This window comes from Urocitellus parryii, chromosome 8, assembly GCF_045843805.1.
Source record: "Urocitellus parryii isolate mUroPar1 chromosome 8, mUroPar1.hap1, whole genome shotgun sequence".
NCBI lineage: Eukaryota > Metazoa > Chordata > Mammalia > Rodentia > Sciuridae > Urocitellus > Urocitellus parryii.
Genome location: NC_135538.1, coordinates 84,304,164 through 84,321,278, shown reverse-complemented (window position 1 = coordinate 84,321,278; position 17,115 = coordinate 84,304,164). Strand labels below are relative to the sequence as shown.

Sequence of the window (17,115 nt, the reverse complement as noted above, 5' to 3'; positions counted from 1 at the left end):
ACTGTTATTCTGTCTCTCCTATAATTTTCATAGCACTTTGATGGCAGTTTTATGGTCCCTAACAGAGATTTGGCCCAGAAAAAAAATATGCTTAAACTGAGGGCGTACCCCTGCTAAACCAAAATGAATTGTGAAATAGCTAGAAATGCTACAACTTCTCTTCATGTTCTGCAAATTATTTCAAGATGTTTTCTATAAACTTTCACTACTTTTGCTTTTTTAAAAAATTCATTCAGCAAATATTCACTGAAACCATACTATGTATTTGACACTAGGTCTTATGTGCCTGGCACTGGTGAGCAAACCAGACATTCTTCTTGTGCTATGAAGATTAGAATCTGGTGAAGCAAACAAATAGGAACCAACTAAACATACAAATAAACACATTTGTTAATTCATTCAAAAAAATATGTATTGAGTGCTCCCTGAGTTCTGGATCTGGTCTAGACTTGTAAGACACACTGCCTGAACCCATTGAGATGGGCTTTTATTCTGGTAGCAGATAAGGTGATATGCAAATACAAAAACAGTAGAAATTATCATGGCATGGGATACTATGAAGAAAAATAAAACCGTGCAAGGACATGTAGAAAGTTTTAGTATTTAGGATAATATGTTTGAAGACACAGTGGTTAGGGAAGGCCTCACCAGGGGGTGATATTTGAACATAGACCTGATTGAAAAGCTCTTGTCCTGCCCAGAGAAGAGGCAGGAAATACCTGACATGTTGGCACATTAGCAAGAGAAATGAAGTGAGTGAGGGTAAGAATGGAAGGAGATTAGATCATAGAGGTAGGAAGGGTCCAGATCTTATTCATGGTAAATACTGTTGATTATTACAAACTCAGGAGACTGCACTGCAACAAACACTGGATGTTAAGAGAAAAGATAACAGGGATTATACCCTCCCTCACCTGGGAAGCTAGGGAAAGGTTCTCTTATGGAATGAAGTGTGTCTCCCCCCAAAAAAAAAAAAAAATTAAAAATTCATTTAATTCCCAATGTGAGTATATTTGGATATAGGATGTTAAATGAAGTTATAAGGTTGTAATGGTAGCGCCCTAATCCAATAGGACTGGTCCCTGCTTCTAAAGAGAAGAGGTGTGGAGGATGTGTTTATACATAGAAGAAGCTACATGAGGACCAGTGACAGGAGGGTCATCTGCAAATCAAAGAAAGAGGCCTCAAGAGAGACTAATCCTATCTGCACCTTGATCTTGGACTCCCAGCCTCCAGAACTGTGAGAAAATAAATGTGTGCTGTTTGGGGGCACCCAGACTGATTTTTGTTTGTTTGTTGTTATTATTGTTGTGACACCAATAGCAGACAAGTATGATATCTCTGAGGAGGTGACCTTTTGGCTGAAAACTAAAGGTTAAATGGGAGCTAATCGCATGTAAAGAAGTTTAAGGGAAAAGCATGTGTATAGGGTCTACATTTGGAAAGTGTTCAGCATATTTGAGAATTCAAAAGAAAAACTTTTGTCTAAAACTGAAGAGTAATCGTGAGGGCAGCATGTGGAAAGATGAAAGAGGTAAAGGAAGCCAAGTCATGTCAGGCTTGATGGGCTCTGTGAAGGGTTTTGTTCATTAGCCTAAAGGGGTTGACAGGATCATATTTGCATTTTAAAAACATCTTCTGGCTGTGAAGAATTGGAGTAGAAAAGAAGTGAGTTCAGAGAGCTGAAGCAATCTAGATAGAGATGATGGTGGTGGAATTGGATCGGAATGGATTGGTAACTGTGAATGAAGCTGGCAGAAGAGGGATTGCTCCCACATCTGTTTTTTTTTTTTTTTTCAAATAGAAGGAAGTCAATGTCATTTTTGAGGTGAAGAACACTACTTATAATTTTACCTGCCACCTGATCAGTTCCATTTGGAACACGGTAAATTTGAAGTGCATCTGAAACCTCCAAGTGGAGAATCTGGAACTCAGAGAACAGATTGAGACTAACGATACAAACTTGGGAGCTAAAAGTATATTTTAGTCATCAAAGCCTGCTACAGTATAAATTCTTCATAGACAGGAATTTAATGTTTTGTTCATAGATTTAGCCCAAATGCATGGAACAATGCTGACATACAGAAGGCATTCATTCTATACCTATTTGTTGAATGAATGAATGAATGAGCAAACGAATGAAACAACTACCTAAAGAGGGCTTGATATGGAGAAAGAAGCAGACTTAGAATGAACTGGGGGAATGTCAACATTTATAGGCTGGGTAAAAAGGAATGAGCTTACAGAGAAACAGCAAAGGAGCAGTTAGAGAAAGAAAGCATTACAGTCTGATATTTGGAAACCCAGAGAAAGAATGTTTTGAGAAAGGAGAATTTGTCCTTTCGAGTGAGTGACATACAGCAGCAAGCCTAGCACATGAATGAACACTTCTGAATCCTAACAGCTAGATGGGCTTTAAAACACTTGAACCTGTTTATCAGAGTTGTCAATCTTTGAGTCTAGGAAGATGTGATTTCTTGTGTGTAAGATTTATTCACATAATAGCCATTTGGAGCTACCTTTGAAAACACATCTCTGACACATTCCCAGCATGGGTGCATACATAATTACATCATCATTCTTTGTATTAAATTATGGTTTCAGTGACAGTTGGAAAAAATGTGCTCAACTAATAGAATACCGATCGTTTTTCTTGGCAAGTTCACTTGGAGTATTCTCTCTGGACAAAAAGGCAACGTTTTATTTTCCTCTCCTGTCCTTTCACTTTACTCTGTGCTTCCCTGCCTTTTGGCACCTGAATTAACTTTGTGTATAACTACACGATAAATCATAATTAAGATCTTGCTGAAAAGTAAAAAATAATCTTATTTTGCCACCCTTATAACTGTTTTTCTTTTAAAAAAAACAGATGAACTGATTAAAAGAAAAAATGATTTTCTGGTAAGGACTGTAATTAATTCTCAAGGTTTCGAATGTAAATTGTCTAACCCTGGTTGTTCTCATATGGTTCTCTGCCTTGCAGCACAGCTGTGGGTCCTTCTGGAGACTGTTCTGCACACTCATGAGCATGCTTATCTTATAAATAAATTGGGGTCACAGCTCTCAACCTAGAGATTAAGGGTGTTTACTAAAAAGTCCTGCCAGTCTCTCTCATCTGAATGGCCTCTTCCTTGAGACAGATAATCCACTTGGGCTTTTAGATACTATTATCTGCAGTGGAGACACTAGGAGAAGAGCCATTAATTAGTCCTTGGTTTAAACCTCAATTGTACCATAAATATTTAGTTTAAAGAATACTACTTCCTCTCCCTCCTTTCCATATTTTTCTTCAACGCAGTTATTCTACTTGATATTTTATTACATGTTTATTACTTATTTGGCTTTGGTAAGTCTTCCCTTGCAAGATAATCTGCATGAGAACTGGAATACCGTCTCTTCTCATTTGCTATCTCCCTGGACCCAAAATGATGCCTGACATATTATAGGTGCTCAGTAATATTTATAGAACAAATAAATGAATAGATGCTTAAAGTCTGATGGCAAGAGGTAAATATAAAAATGTTGATTGGGTTTGCAATTTAGTTGGAGATGCAGCTCCTGATAACAAGTCAAAGCCAAACAAACATCTTTGCTTGCTAATCTCTAGCTGACTTGCTCCAGCCTCAGACTGGACGTTTCCACATGAAAGTCAAACAGGTACTTCAAACTCAAAGTATTTGTAATGCAGTTCTTTAATTTTTCCTTTTTTTCAACTCAAACCTTGACATAAGTTCCTCCTCAAGGATTATCCTTATCTTTGAGGGACCTGCTCATTTGAGTTACAAAATTGTTTTCTCTCCTCTCCATCACATGTCCAAAGAGTTGCCAAATTCTGTTAGTTCTGCTTATACAATGTGTTTCTATCTACCTTCTAAGCTACTTGTCTTGGTTCACAAGGTGACTTCCCTTTCTGATGCTTTCAACCTGTCTTTTGTCCAGTTAGTATTCCATGTTGTCAGCCAAGATTTGTTACAATGATATGATATGTGATGTTCACTGATCAATAAGCAAGTCTCTTTTATGTGTCTATTCTAGGCCTAAGCAATAAATACTTCAAGTCCACATAGGGCTTCTTGTCTTACACAGTAGTGCAGAGATTTGATAGGCTTATGTCAATGCCCTTCTCAAAGTTGTTCAAAGACTTTTTGTCTCCAGCAGAAGAAAACTTAACCCCGATATTCCCAGACCATTATGTGTGAATCCACTTACTTTATCATCTTCATCTCAGACCATTCTCAAAATCCGAAACACAAATGTTCTATAGACACCTACTGTGTCCTTTCCAGAGAGGTATACACTTCATCCTAGGTTGTTCCTGTTTTCTTCTCATCCCCCTAACTGGAATGAACTTCCCTTTTTCTGTAGACACATTTAAAAAATCACTTTTATTCTTGGAAGTCCAGCTCAAGTGTCAGCTTACCTATGAGCCCTCACCCTGCTACCCTAGGCAGAATTAAGCCTTTCTGCTTGCTTATTGACTCCATTTATTCCTCCATGAGATCATTTACTTCTGTGGAATAGATTTTAAGTGCCTTAGAGAGAAGCTCTGAGTGAATTTTTGTTGTTGTTGTCTTTAAGGCCTCTTATTACTAAGTCTTAATCTCTACCTAATTACCTGTTTGAGGTATCCAGGTCATACCCATGACTGCATTTCTAAGGAGTTTCCAGATTCCCTTCAGTATGTTCAATGAAGTGCAAGCCATGGTTATGCAATGCTATATAGTTGTTTTGCTGTTTTTCTCTCTGAAGTTCTCTGTCTCTGATCTATAACAACGAAGGAGTTTTCTGCAGCACATTTGGTAGGAAAGTTCACACCCTCCTTGGAGTTCAAAATGGAAATGAATCCTCCACTAAACGGAAAAAGGAAAAACAAAACACTTCATAGCACAGTCATGTAATATCATTAAATGCTTTGCTTTCCTTTCCTCTCTGATACAGCTCAGGAGCAGTCACTTGTGTATTCCATGCTTAATATAGTGTGGGTTACAAAAGGACATGAAAATATCTTTTTATGGATATTTATGGATAGTGGTTGCCTTGGGTATTGTTTGAGAGCTACTGTGCTTTCACTAATGACCATCAGACTCAGAGTTTAATTGTCAACTGCTACATTTCAGAATTCCTTCTTATACTGGCTAATTTCCATCAGTTTCTAAATGATAACTGCTAATGTCAAGTCAGTTCAAAAATAGCAAAAACTCTATTTCTCCTTAATATCCTGAGAATCATATTCATGGGCACCAGGGAGTCTAGGCATAATTCTGATAGATTTTTTTGCCATCAGATTTAGAATAAACAAATTAATGCTAGAAATAGTTTTCTAACAGGAGATAACAAGGAAATAGGCAAACAAAAAGTCAACGTTTCAATGAGGAAAAATGCAGTCTCAGTGACCAGATTAGTGGTTTAATTTTTTTCTTTTGTAAACTGGATGGAATTTTTTAAATGTAGGCAAGAATTTAAAAATCATGCAATCTGACTAAATATTTGTCCCTATCTTTAAATAGTTGTCTTTCTATCGGGGCCAAATTTGATATTTAAATGTGTTTTATTACAAAGTAGCACTTGCAAGATTATTTGCTAGTGACTATTTCTTTAACTGGACTGAGGTGTGATTCATCTCTAGAGGAGCTAGTTTTAGGCAGGTCATTACAGGGTAGGTGTGGAGGATTAACTCCAATCCCTAACCCTGCAATGAGATCACTGAAGAGCTCACTTAGTAGATTGTGGTGCACAGTGTGGCCATGTTCCAGAGTATGTTCATGGTGCAACACACTTCCCAAATCTCTGGGCCTGACAAACTTTGGCTCTTAAGCACAGTTACAGAGCCTTGTACACTGTGTGTATATTCTTAATAAAATTTTTTGTCTTTTGATTATTACAAAGACTTTCTTGGTAAGGAGATTCAGAAAAGATCATGATATGTAGGTTGAAAACTGAGACATGAGCAGAAGGAGCCAATTCTAAACTTGGTTGAAGTCAGCTCCTGCCTTCATATAACATTGATCATCTTTGGTTCCTCATTAAAACTTAAAAAGGACAGATATGTAATTTACTTTGAAATATAGTAAAAGCATTTAAATTTTTAAAAGTCATAAGATTACATTTATAAAGTATCTTTAAATAACATTTGGTTTATAAAATACTGTTGTATTTTAATGATGGTAGGCTAATAATCTAACAGCATAAAGTTCTAGTGATATTCTATATGCTAACAATGTTCTTGAAAAGAATAATTATTTCACAATATCTCAATATTCTAACATCATCTTATTTTTTATCTGTGTTAAGAAATCTCACATCTAAATGACTTTTTCCAATATATATATATATCAAAACTTAAAATTTTGTGATTGATTTTTAGGATATAATTACTTTTTTAGTTATGTGTAAAATTTTGAACATATATTTGAGATCTTAACATTTTTAGTTTTATGGGAACTGTTTTGCACCATGGATAGGTGATAAGCTCCTTTTAATGTTCTCACACACATTTGTTCTCAAAACTTTTGTGCTCCTGAACTTACCATATCCTTTCTGACCTTCTTTTTAATACAAATCCTTTGTAACAGATAAGCACCTATTTGAAGACAATGTTATCTTATTTTTAATAATTGATTACTATAATTCTGTGAATGTCACCTAAAGAAAGAAAATTCTTTTCTAAGGAATATACAAATGATATTAAAACATCAAGGAGATGTGCTATCTGATATTTGATATAAACAAATTACATAACAAACTATATATGCCTATTTGGAAGAAAAGACTTCCAGCTTAAAGAAAATGATATAAAGACTTAACTTTGGCCCAAATATTACTACATTAAATTTAAAGATACAGATGAGATCAAATGGACCAAATCTTCCTTCCTGTTAGACCATCTAGAAGATATAGTTTCCATTGTGTTTTACAGTTTGGCATATGGTATCTGCTTGTAGTATATTTCAGTACTATCATTAAAATTGTGTTTCTTTTCAAAATGTAGAGTTTTTCTGGCAACATCTTACTTGTGATTTCTTTAGGAGATAAAAATAATATAATAATAAGTTGATGAAATAAGATTATTCTTTAGAAATGTATCTTTAAATGGTAAGTACAAAATACTGAGATCCTAGAGCACATACTTTTAAATTAGACAATGGGGATTTATCTTGACAATGACCAACCTAATAAAATTTCCAGTTGTTCAAATGGTATTGGTATTATTCAAAGATATTCTGAAAGTGTAGCTCAGTGATAGAGCACTTGCCTCGCATATGCAAGACCCTGAGGTCCGTCTGTAGCCCAGCAAACTCTTGTTTTGGATTTGTCCTTCCAATCAAATTATGAACCACATAAAAACTCCTAAGATGTTATAGCTGTGTCTTATTCTTAGCCCAAATGTTGTTGTCCATCTTGATTATTTATATTATTTATCATAAAGGACTCCAAATGAATGTTACAGCACCCTAGAAATGAAATCCATCCTTTAAATTTATTCAAAAGAACAGAATACAGTTTTGAAGGAAATTAAAATGTGATTTTGAAATATTTAAATGACTTTTTATGAGAATAAATGTATAATCTCACAAAGTAACTGTTTCATGACACATGTAGGCTATGGTATGTGTAGTGTTATTGGTTGTACCCATTGATTTTGAATGAACTACTATGGTAATATGAAAACTATTCTTAGCATCAAGGAGACATTTGAAATTTTTCTATTTTGTTTTAAGGTAATTTGGTGGAGTATTCATTTGGCTTTTGTAGTCATGAAAGCAGTGGATAAATCCCTGTTTTAGGGGCTTCTCCTTGATCTTTAATTGCTAACTTCATCATAAGCTTGCTTTCTTTTTAACCAGTTGATCTGTGGTGTCATATTTGTAAAGACTGATCTAAGCCGCAGGATTAACTTTATTTTCATATCTTGATGTCATGAATAAGTCCACATCTGTTTCCTTCACTGGCTGTATATAGTAGGTGTTTAATTACTGACTGTTACGTGGATATTAGATGTCAGACAATCACCCAATCCTATTTAGATTTCCTGAAATTTGAGAGAAGTGTTCAACTTTGTTGAGAGGAGAGAAAATTGCATTTTAACAAAAGCAACCTTCAGAGTACAGATTGTAGGGTTATTCATAAGTGACACATAGACCTCTTTCCACTTCAACCACTGTTATCCCAGTGCCATGTCAAAGCAGCAACTTAAATCCCTTTGTGCATTTGATTATTGCAATGTTTAGTAGGCGCATACTACATGTAAAAGAGTGTTCTAGGGACTGGGAAAATAACACTACACAAAACAGAACTCCTGTGGGCTTTGCATTCTGTAGGGGAGAATGACAATGATTCTCAAAGATACTATGAATAATTGTGAGCATTGTTTCTGATTATTGACCAAATGTGAGTAATGGTCTCTGTGTAGTGGAGTCTCACTGGCATAATTTGATGAGCTTCCGTAACTATGTCATAGCAGGAAGTACTGGTTATCCAGATTTGAGCAGATCTAGACAAGTTGGATGCCTAATACCTAATATTCTTTTACTGATATTGTAAATGGACTGTTAAGAGGAATAGTTGACCACCCTAGAAACTCCTAGATTTCTCAGGAGTTACCAGATAACATAGGAGAATTTTTTTGGATGATATGTGCTTTAAGAATATAATATGCTGGGCTGGGGTTGTGGCTCAAGCGGTAGCGCGCTGGCCTGGCATGCATGCAGCCCGGGTTTGATCCTCAGCACCACATACCAACAAAGATGTTGTATCTGCCGAAAACTAAAAAAATATATTAAAATATTCTCTCTCTCTCTCTCTCTCTCTCTCTCTCTCTCTCTCTCTCAAAAAAAAAGAATATAATATCTGTGAAGTATCAGTACCTATTTAGGGGTTCATCTTTAATAAAGACAGTAGGCTTGGGAGCTGTTGGTTTTAAGCATTAACTACATATTCAAAGGGTAATAGGAACAACATCAATTAAGTCATTACTTAAAAATTCCTCTCTGTGAGGCTGCCTATAGATTTTTTACCATTCATCTAAACCACAGAAATAAAAATTTAGTGAATACTTTTATTTGTACTCTTGAATGAGTTTTCACAAAAGCATGAAAAAGATTCATAACACTCAAGAGATATTTGAAAATTTCATTTTTTATTTCATTTATTTTATTTCATTCTCATCATATTCCTGATGTGTATCTAATATCTTTTATTATCTAATATCTTTTTTGATTAGCTACACATGACAGTACAATGATCTTGACAATTCATACATTTGAATCAAACGGGATATAATTTCTCATTTTTCTGATTGTACAGGTTGCAGAGTCACATTGGTCATACAGTCACCTATATAGATACAGCAATAATAATGCCTATTTTATTCTGCTGCCCTTACTATCCCCCCTTCCCCTCCCCTCCCCTCCCATCACTTCTCTCTATCCAATCTAATGTGACACACTTCTTTTTTTTTTTTCTCCTCACAACATCATACATGTATTCTGTATAACAATGAGGGTCTCCTTCCATCTTCCTTGCAATTCTCCTTCTCCCTCCTTTTCCCTCCCACCTCTTGGAAAATCCCATCAACCCTTAAAACCCATCAACGGTGGGCCTGGCTACCAGCACGGTTCTGCAGCTGATCCAGGTACCTGGTTTCCAAATCCCCCACCCTTAGATGCGATAACTCAAAATTTTTCCCACAAGCTTTTGGGGGGTATAGCTATCAACGCAAAACAACAACTGTGCAGGCACCTGGTTTCCATCTCAGAGATTAGAGTAGGGAGGCTATAGGTGGAAGCTCAAGTCCTTTCATTTATTTTTAAAAAGCCATTTGTTTATTATTCACTCAGGTTTTAGAATACAGTTGCACCAACAGTAGTGGGAATCCTGCCTTGGGGTCTCCCCCAGTGTGACCTCGCATGACCCCTCCCAGTCAAAGTCACATTGCTCATCACTAGTTGTGTATCTCTATGACGACAAGGATTGTACTTTATATGTGCCTGCCTTTCATGCTCCGTGACCACCGCAAAGCATATACAATACCTCATATGTGAAGCACCCTTGCATCTTTATGAATTGAGTTTGGAGAGAAGCTGTGAAGAGCCCTTTCCTCTTTGCCTTATGTTGTTAAAAATTTGCCATGAGTGGCTCTTCTGAGAAACGCACTTTTTCTAAATTCCTTTAGAGAGCCATGTTCTTGTAAGAGATTTCTTCCAAATTGATCTCTACGAGGGTACGAATAGTTAATCACGTTCTGAATGTGTGCCTGGTCCTTTGCAGGGCAAGTGCTCTGCCTGCCTGTTTTCCATCAGCAGTTGGTGGCATTAAGCAGCAGCTGCCTTCTCTTTATCTTGCTTTCTACTTGCAGATTTGGGAGGTAAGCCAGGTCTTGAGACTCTTCCCTCCTGCTCCTTCTTATGGTCTTATCTGAAATCCTTTTGCATATTTGTGAAGCTGAGAAAAAGGACTAAACAGAATGACAATTTCTCCTCTCTCCCCAATAAAAGTCCCATTTTAGTCCTGGTTTTGTATGTGCTCACATTTTATCAGTTGCTCTTTTTGAATTGAAATGTGAAAAATTCTAGCTTTGTTTTCTAAAAATAACTCCTAAGAAATAGTTCAAACATGGTTGAATTAAAATGCTTTCATTGGAAAAAAATGCTATGGGGATAAGAGAAGGGTGTTTGTTGGGCATTTATTTATTCTCTGGTTGAATAACTATTGACTGAGCATCTCCTATTTGTTAGGATAGGTGGGACGCAAAATGATGAATAAGACAGAACTCTATTTCCTTAGAACATGCAATCTAGATGTAAAAAATTGTAATCCTGCCCTGAATCGGCAGGAATCCAAACTCCTACTTGGATGCTTAGACCCCTACTATGCCAAGTGTTCTGATGGAAAAGTGTTATTCTGTTTTCACATTGAGGAGTAGTTTGAAAGATGAACACAGTGTGCATTGAGGGGGTCAGTAGAGGCAGAGATATGTCAAGACATTCGGCATCCTTGAGGTTCCATTTTACCTGCTGCTTCCTCCACTCAGAAGACCCTCTCATGGGTTCCTCTGATTGCATCTCAGATTTCATAAGTAATAATAAAACAAATGATTTTCAATTAGCCACTGTCCAGCTACATGTGAGTAACATCTCATTCAATTATAAGAACAATGAGATGATGAAGAGATTTTACTAGTGAAAAACCTGGGTATGGAATGTTCAAGCTAAACCAGGATTCAAAGCCACCTCTGTGGGACTCCAGGGCCATCCACTTTCAAAGTTATAACTTTGGTGCCTCCTACTTAGAGATCCTTCTCTGTGAAGGTGCCATCTGTTTTGGGCAATGGTAGCCCAATAGGCCCTTTGTGGGTGGCTCTCAAGTTCCTCTCTCAGGTTCCTCTCTTGTCTCCCTCAAGTAACTCCTCAGGAATTGGACATCACTTTGTTCCGCTATTGGCAACATCTACAGAATACCCTAATGTCAGCAGCAGTTTTCTGGATCTCTTAAGGCACTTACTCAAGGACTGACGCTCCAGACTCAAAGCATCCTGGCTTGATGCCATACATCCAGAGTCTATCTCCAGTATCCCAGACTCCTGAAGGATTTGGTGAGAATTTCTTCTGTTCATCCTGATCCTTCCCATACCTGATATGTAGCTAAACTCTGGTGGTAAATCAGTAAATGTTGAGTCAGCATTAGAAATATTATCTTTGCCTGTCCACACAGAAGGCAGCGCTCCTTATCATCCTACCCTTTGTCCTTTAGTGGGAAACTTCACACATTTTGCTGTTGGGGCATTGTGTTAGCTTTGAATAGTTTTTCTACCTCCTGCATTGCCTTTATAGTGCACACTTCTCTTAACCTTCTGGTACATTTGCTGCTTCTAATCTGCCATGGAATGGATCATCATATTTTACATGGCATTTGCAGATTGTACATAAAATAAGAGATGACAAACCTTCCAGGGAAGGACTCCTACGTGAATTAGTGCGTCCATTTACACTTCTGAATCTGTTTCCAAAAACTTTTGCTTACTCCATGTCTTTCATCTATACCATGTTATTATGTCCTTGAATTCTTGGTATGATTGGTAAGGACATTACATTTGTTGTAGGGTATGAATCTCTTAGGCTTTTAGGGTTTGCTGTTGGAGTAGTACTCACACTACAAAACTGTGTGGTGGGGCTGGGGATGTGGCTCAAGCGGTAGTGCGCTCGCCTGGTATGCGCGGGGCGCTGGGTTCGATCCTCAGCACCACATAAAAATAAAATAAAGATGTTGTGTCCACCAAAAACTAAAAAATAAATATTAAAAAATTCTCATTCTCTCTCTCTAAAAAAAAAAAAAAAAAAAAAAACTGTGTAGGAAACACATAAAGGCTGCCTGGTTGTCTCTCTTTTCCCTCCTTTCCTCCTCCCTCCCTCCCTTCTGTCCTCTCTTTCATCTCAGGTAGTTGTATGAAAAGTTGGGTATTTAAAGTACTTTTGCAATATTGGATTTTGGAAGAATTTTTGCAGAAAAAAAAATCTGTGATTCAATACATTGCCATTAATCATTACCTTCTCTTACAACCCTTCATGCTATTTTGGTGCAGATGAGAGCTCTCCTATCACAGCTAATTTGAATTCATTTTTCAAATGAGATTTCATGAGCTCCTATGCTAAAATTAAGGTCTGTTATATCTTCTGCACTTCCTTTGTCTGCTAACGTTGTAATATGATTTTTAAATAATTGAGTTACTTCTGACATGCTTTCTTATTTAGAAACTTGGGCTTATTTGTAAGTCTTTTATCTCTAAAGATGTTTCTATATTTTATGTAGATGTTTTCCCTGTGGTTGACGCTGTAATTATTTTAGAGACTTTAAATCATTCATTTTTAAGCCATATAAAATAGCTACATGCGATCATGGTCACATGATACAAGAATGCTAGGAAAAACTGTCAGTAATTACTACTTTTATCATTAGAAAAGAGGAAGGCAAAAATCAATATGATACCTATGAGAAAAAGAAAACAAATGCTTGCATATAATAAATTGCTGCCTTGGAATTTACCCTTTATTATTACACTTAAAGCAAAGAAAGATTATCTTCTCTTCCTTTTCCTTTGGCTTCTTTTATTCAAAGAAATAATTTTATCAGTAATGTAGAGAACTAAATTTACCTGAAAGGTAACTGAGAATTTCCCCTGTGACCTGTTGTGATAGAATATTCTTTTGGTATTCTTTCTAGAATACAAAAAAAGGCAATCACAGCGGTTGTAGGCTAGAAACTGTCTAGTAGCTCAATGCATTCGAAAATTGTTCATTTTTCTCTGAGGAGACGTTCTGACTTAGACTCAGATGTACATCACAAATGTCTTTAGTATTAGAAATGGAGAACTCATTTGCTCTGTTGAGAGATTTATGCCCTTTGTTCCTCCATGGCCATTGTGCATGAATGCCATTCATGACAGAGAAGTAAGAGTCAGTACACATTGAAACTCATGCTACTTTATAGACTTGGTGACATGTGATTTTACTCATGAATAAGCAATAGCTCATGTTTGTGCAAAATGTGCTCTCTCACTGTGGGTCTCCCTCAACTAAAATCAGACATTTGAAATCAAATAGAAAATATATTGTTTAGCTTATGTGTAAACTTCAGTGCAGAAATACAAGTTATATTTTACCTTATAACCTGATTGCATTAGAGATGGAAAACAATATAAACAACTCAATATGATCCTAATGCATTGACACATCTACAATGAAATTAAAAATCAATCTTAAAGAATACACTAAAAATTGATTAATTATATTCTAAAGTAAGGATGTATTTTTAAATTAGTTATACATGACAGTAGAGTCAATTTTGACATATTTATACAAAAAATGGAGTATATCTTACTCTAATTAGGATCCCAGTCTTGTAGATGTACATGATATGGAGATTCATTGTGGTATATTGAGATATATGTACATAGGAAAGTAATGTAAGATTCATTCCATTGTTTTTCCTATTCCTATTCCCCATCCCTTCCCTTCATTTCCCTTTATCTAATCCACTGAACACTACTGAACATCTATTCTTTCCCTCCCACAGGATGTATTTTTCTTATAATTTTCCCTATTTTTCATGCAAACATAATTAATTTTTAGAAATTTCATAATTCAAATAGACATTTTAATGCATTAACAAATTAAAATCTGGTGACAAAATGACATTAAATTATACTATATTTTATCTTTCTCATAAACATTTAGAGAGAATTTTAGAATATATGTATGTATTAAATCTATAAATTTTTGATACTTTCAATGACATTGAAATGACAATAATTTTCTTAAAAACTTATTAATCATATTAATTGCTATTTTGAAATTTTTCAATAATTAATATAAAAGTAGCATATGTGGTATGACATGACTTTTCTCTAATAAGTATGGAAAGAAAAAAAATGTCCTTAAAGAATTATTTTTAAATGTGGTATATATACACAATGGAATATTATTCATCATTAAAAGAGAATAAACTCATGGTATTTGCAGGTAAATGGATGGAGCTGGAGAATATAATGCTAAGTGAAATTAGCCAATCCCCAAAAGCCAAATGACGAATAATTTCTCTGATTTAAGAATGCTGATTCACAATATGCTGAGGAGAGTGGGAGGGATGGGAGGATTAAATAAACTCTAGATAGTGCAAAGGGGAAAGGAAGGGGCACAGGGGTAGGAAAGATGGTGGATTGCAATGGTTATTATTACCCTAAGTATATATATGAAGACATGAAGGATGTGACTCTACTTTGTACAACCAGAGATATGAAAAATTGTGCTCTATATATGTAATATGAATTATAATGCATTATTTTGTCATATATAACAAATTGAAATTTTAAAAAATCATAGAAGTAGAAAGTAAACCGAATGGTGATTACCAGAGGTGGGTTGGGGAAGTAGCATGAGAATGGGCAGGTGTTGATGAGGTGGGTGCAAAGTTTTGCTTATTCAAGAAGAGAATAAAATTTTAGTGATTTATTGCTGTAACAATTCATTGTATATTCTAAAGAGTAGAACATATGCTAAAGGAGAAGATTTAAATATTTTCACCACAAAAAATCATTATGTATGTGGAGTGACAGGTTTTTTAACTTGCTGATTTTCCCATCCCCACAATATAAAAATGTCTCAAAACATCACATTATATCCCACAAATATATACAATTATTTGTCAATTAAAAATAAAAATGAATTATTTTAATCACCAAAGACAATACCATCTATTTTTTTTTCTTATTACAAAGCTCCATTTTGGAAGAGGATATTTGAATTTTACAGTGAAAATAATCTGTGAAACCAACCATTCCTTTATCACGTAGTTTACTATATAATCCAAAGGGATGAATCATAGCCATAGCTTTCTTCGCATAGTTGCCCAAAATTCCTGACCCTCAAAAAAATCCATTCTATTATAAAAATTCTCATCTCACATAATGTAAGAAAAAGACTTGAACTTTGGTAAAAAATAAATTAACTGACAGGAATAAGTGATACTATAAGTGTATCAGAATAACAGGTATGACTAACTATAGATAAAATTTTATTTTTAATATTGCCAAATTCTCACATTTCCCTTTATCTAATCCACTGAACACCACTGAACAATAAATGACTTCCTTTCATAAAGTTTAATGTTAAATATAAACAAAACGCCTTTTAAATTCTTGTCAAAGGTGACTCAAATGACAAACATAGGCGGATGATTGGATGATTAGGAAAATATATGAATGTACAATAAATTATGAAATGTTATTGAACAAATACAAAGAAAATTCAGTGCTCTCTTTTTAACACTTGTATTAGTGCATTGTCATTTTGCATAATAGTGGGGTTGTTTAGACATATTAATGAATGCATATAACATAATTTCTCCATTTTAACCTGTACTGCTCTTTTGTAGAATGAAGGAACACTGAAGAGTAAAACAGAGGGAGGATGTGAAAAGCCGGAGAAGACATGAAGGGAGACATTAGGTTCTGAGGCATGTTTATAAAAAAAATAAACTCCTCAGATTACACTTAGTTGTGACCTTCAGGAAAGTGATTTTAAAAAAAATAGAAGTCAGTTGATTAACTACTACAGTGTAATAATTGAATACTTAAACTGAAATGTTTTCTTGATATGGAGCCAATGAATGTAACCACTAATACTTAACTGTGGTGAACCGTATTTCCTAGGTGGCACAGCAGGGTCCTGGTGTGACCTGCCATGGATGCAGGATGGATGAGCAGTGTGCTTTGTTCTGAGCAATAATATCTCACATAGAATTACTTTTAGCTCGTAGAATAGAGATTTCTCCTCTTCATCTTGATCAAAATTTATGGGGAAATAAAAATTGCAGAAAATGTTGAGCCCATCTCTGAGGTAATGGCTTCCAGTTTATGTAAAATCTTCATTTCATAATATCTAAACATTACTCTTTTTTAATATTTATTTATTTATGTATCTTTAGTTTTAGGTGGATACATTAGTTTGTTTTTATGTGGTGCCGAGGATCGAACCCAGTGCTCATGCATGCTAGGCGAGCACTCTACCACTGAGCCATCACCCCAACCCCCTAAACATTACTCTTAATACTAAATAAAATGTTTTCATATAAAATCCAATTATGGTTGTATTTATGTATTCAACATACCTCCCTCTCAGAGAATGCTCCCATGATTCTCTGTGGGTAGTCCCTTTAGTTCATAGTTTTTCTAGATCTTTTTAAACTTTTGTAGACACATTAGTTGAATAGAAATGGTTTCCAAAAAATGCCTCCAAAATAAGTTGGAGTCAATATCTAACAACTGCTGTTCCTCAATAATTCTTCAGATTCCTGGATTGGTATGTTAGTTAGCTGTTGTCCCAATAATAATGCTTAACAGATTTACATAAACCTGAGGGCCATTCAGGAAGTATTTGTTTCTTCCTCACAGGTTGTTTGGGGTTGGCTGGCGATCTAGGTTGCACTCAGTGGGGATTGGCTTTAAGTTGAAAATTGCATGTAGATCCTCTGCACCTCCTTCAGTCCTCTTTGAATCAGGAGCTACATGAGACATCCTGGCACAGCAAAAAGCAGAGTAGATGCATAAAGTCAAACATGGTAAAA

General features: G+C 35.5%; 1 protein-coding gene across 5 annotated transcripts in view; it reads left to right on the top strand.

Annotated features, from left to right (window-relative positions):
- The window catches only part of Kcnq5 (potassium voltage-gated channel subfamily Q member 5), a 535,459-nt gene that overhangs the window by 81,050 nt on the left and 437,294 nt on the right, over nucleotides 1-17,115 (top strand). For 2 of the 5 annotated variants that reach the window (XM_026391339.2, XM_026391340.2), the window contains one exon: nucleotides 1,074-1,240. The exons of the other annotated variants lie outside the window; for them this stretch is intronic. In XM_026391339.2, coding sequence (XP_026247124.1) covers nucleotides 1,137-1,240 — 104 coding nt within the window. In that variant the 5' untranslated portion in view covers nucleotides 1,074-1,136. The remainder of the gene's footprint in view (nucleotides 1-1,073; nucleotides 1,241-17,115) is intronic. 5 annotated transcript variants of the gene reach the window in all.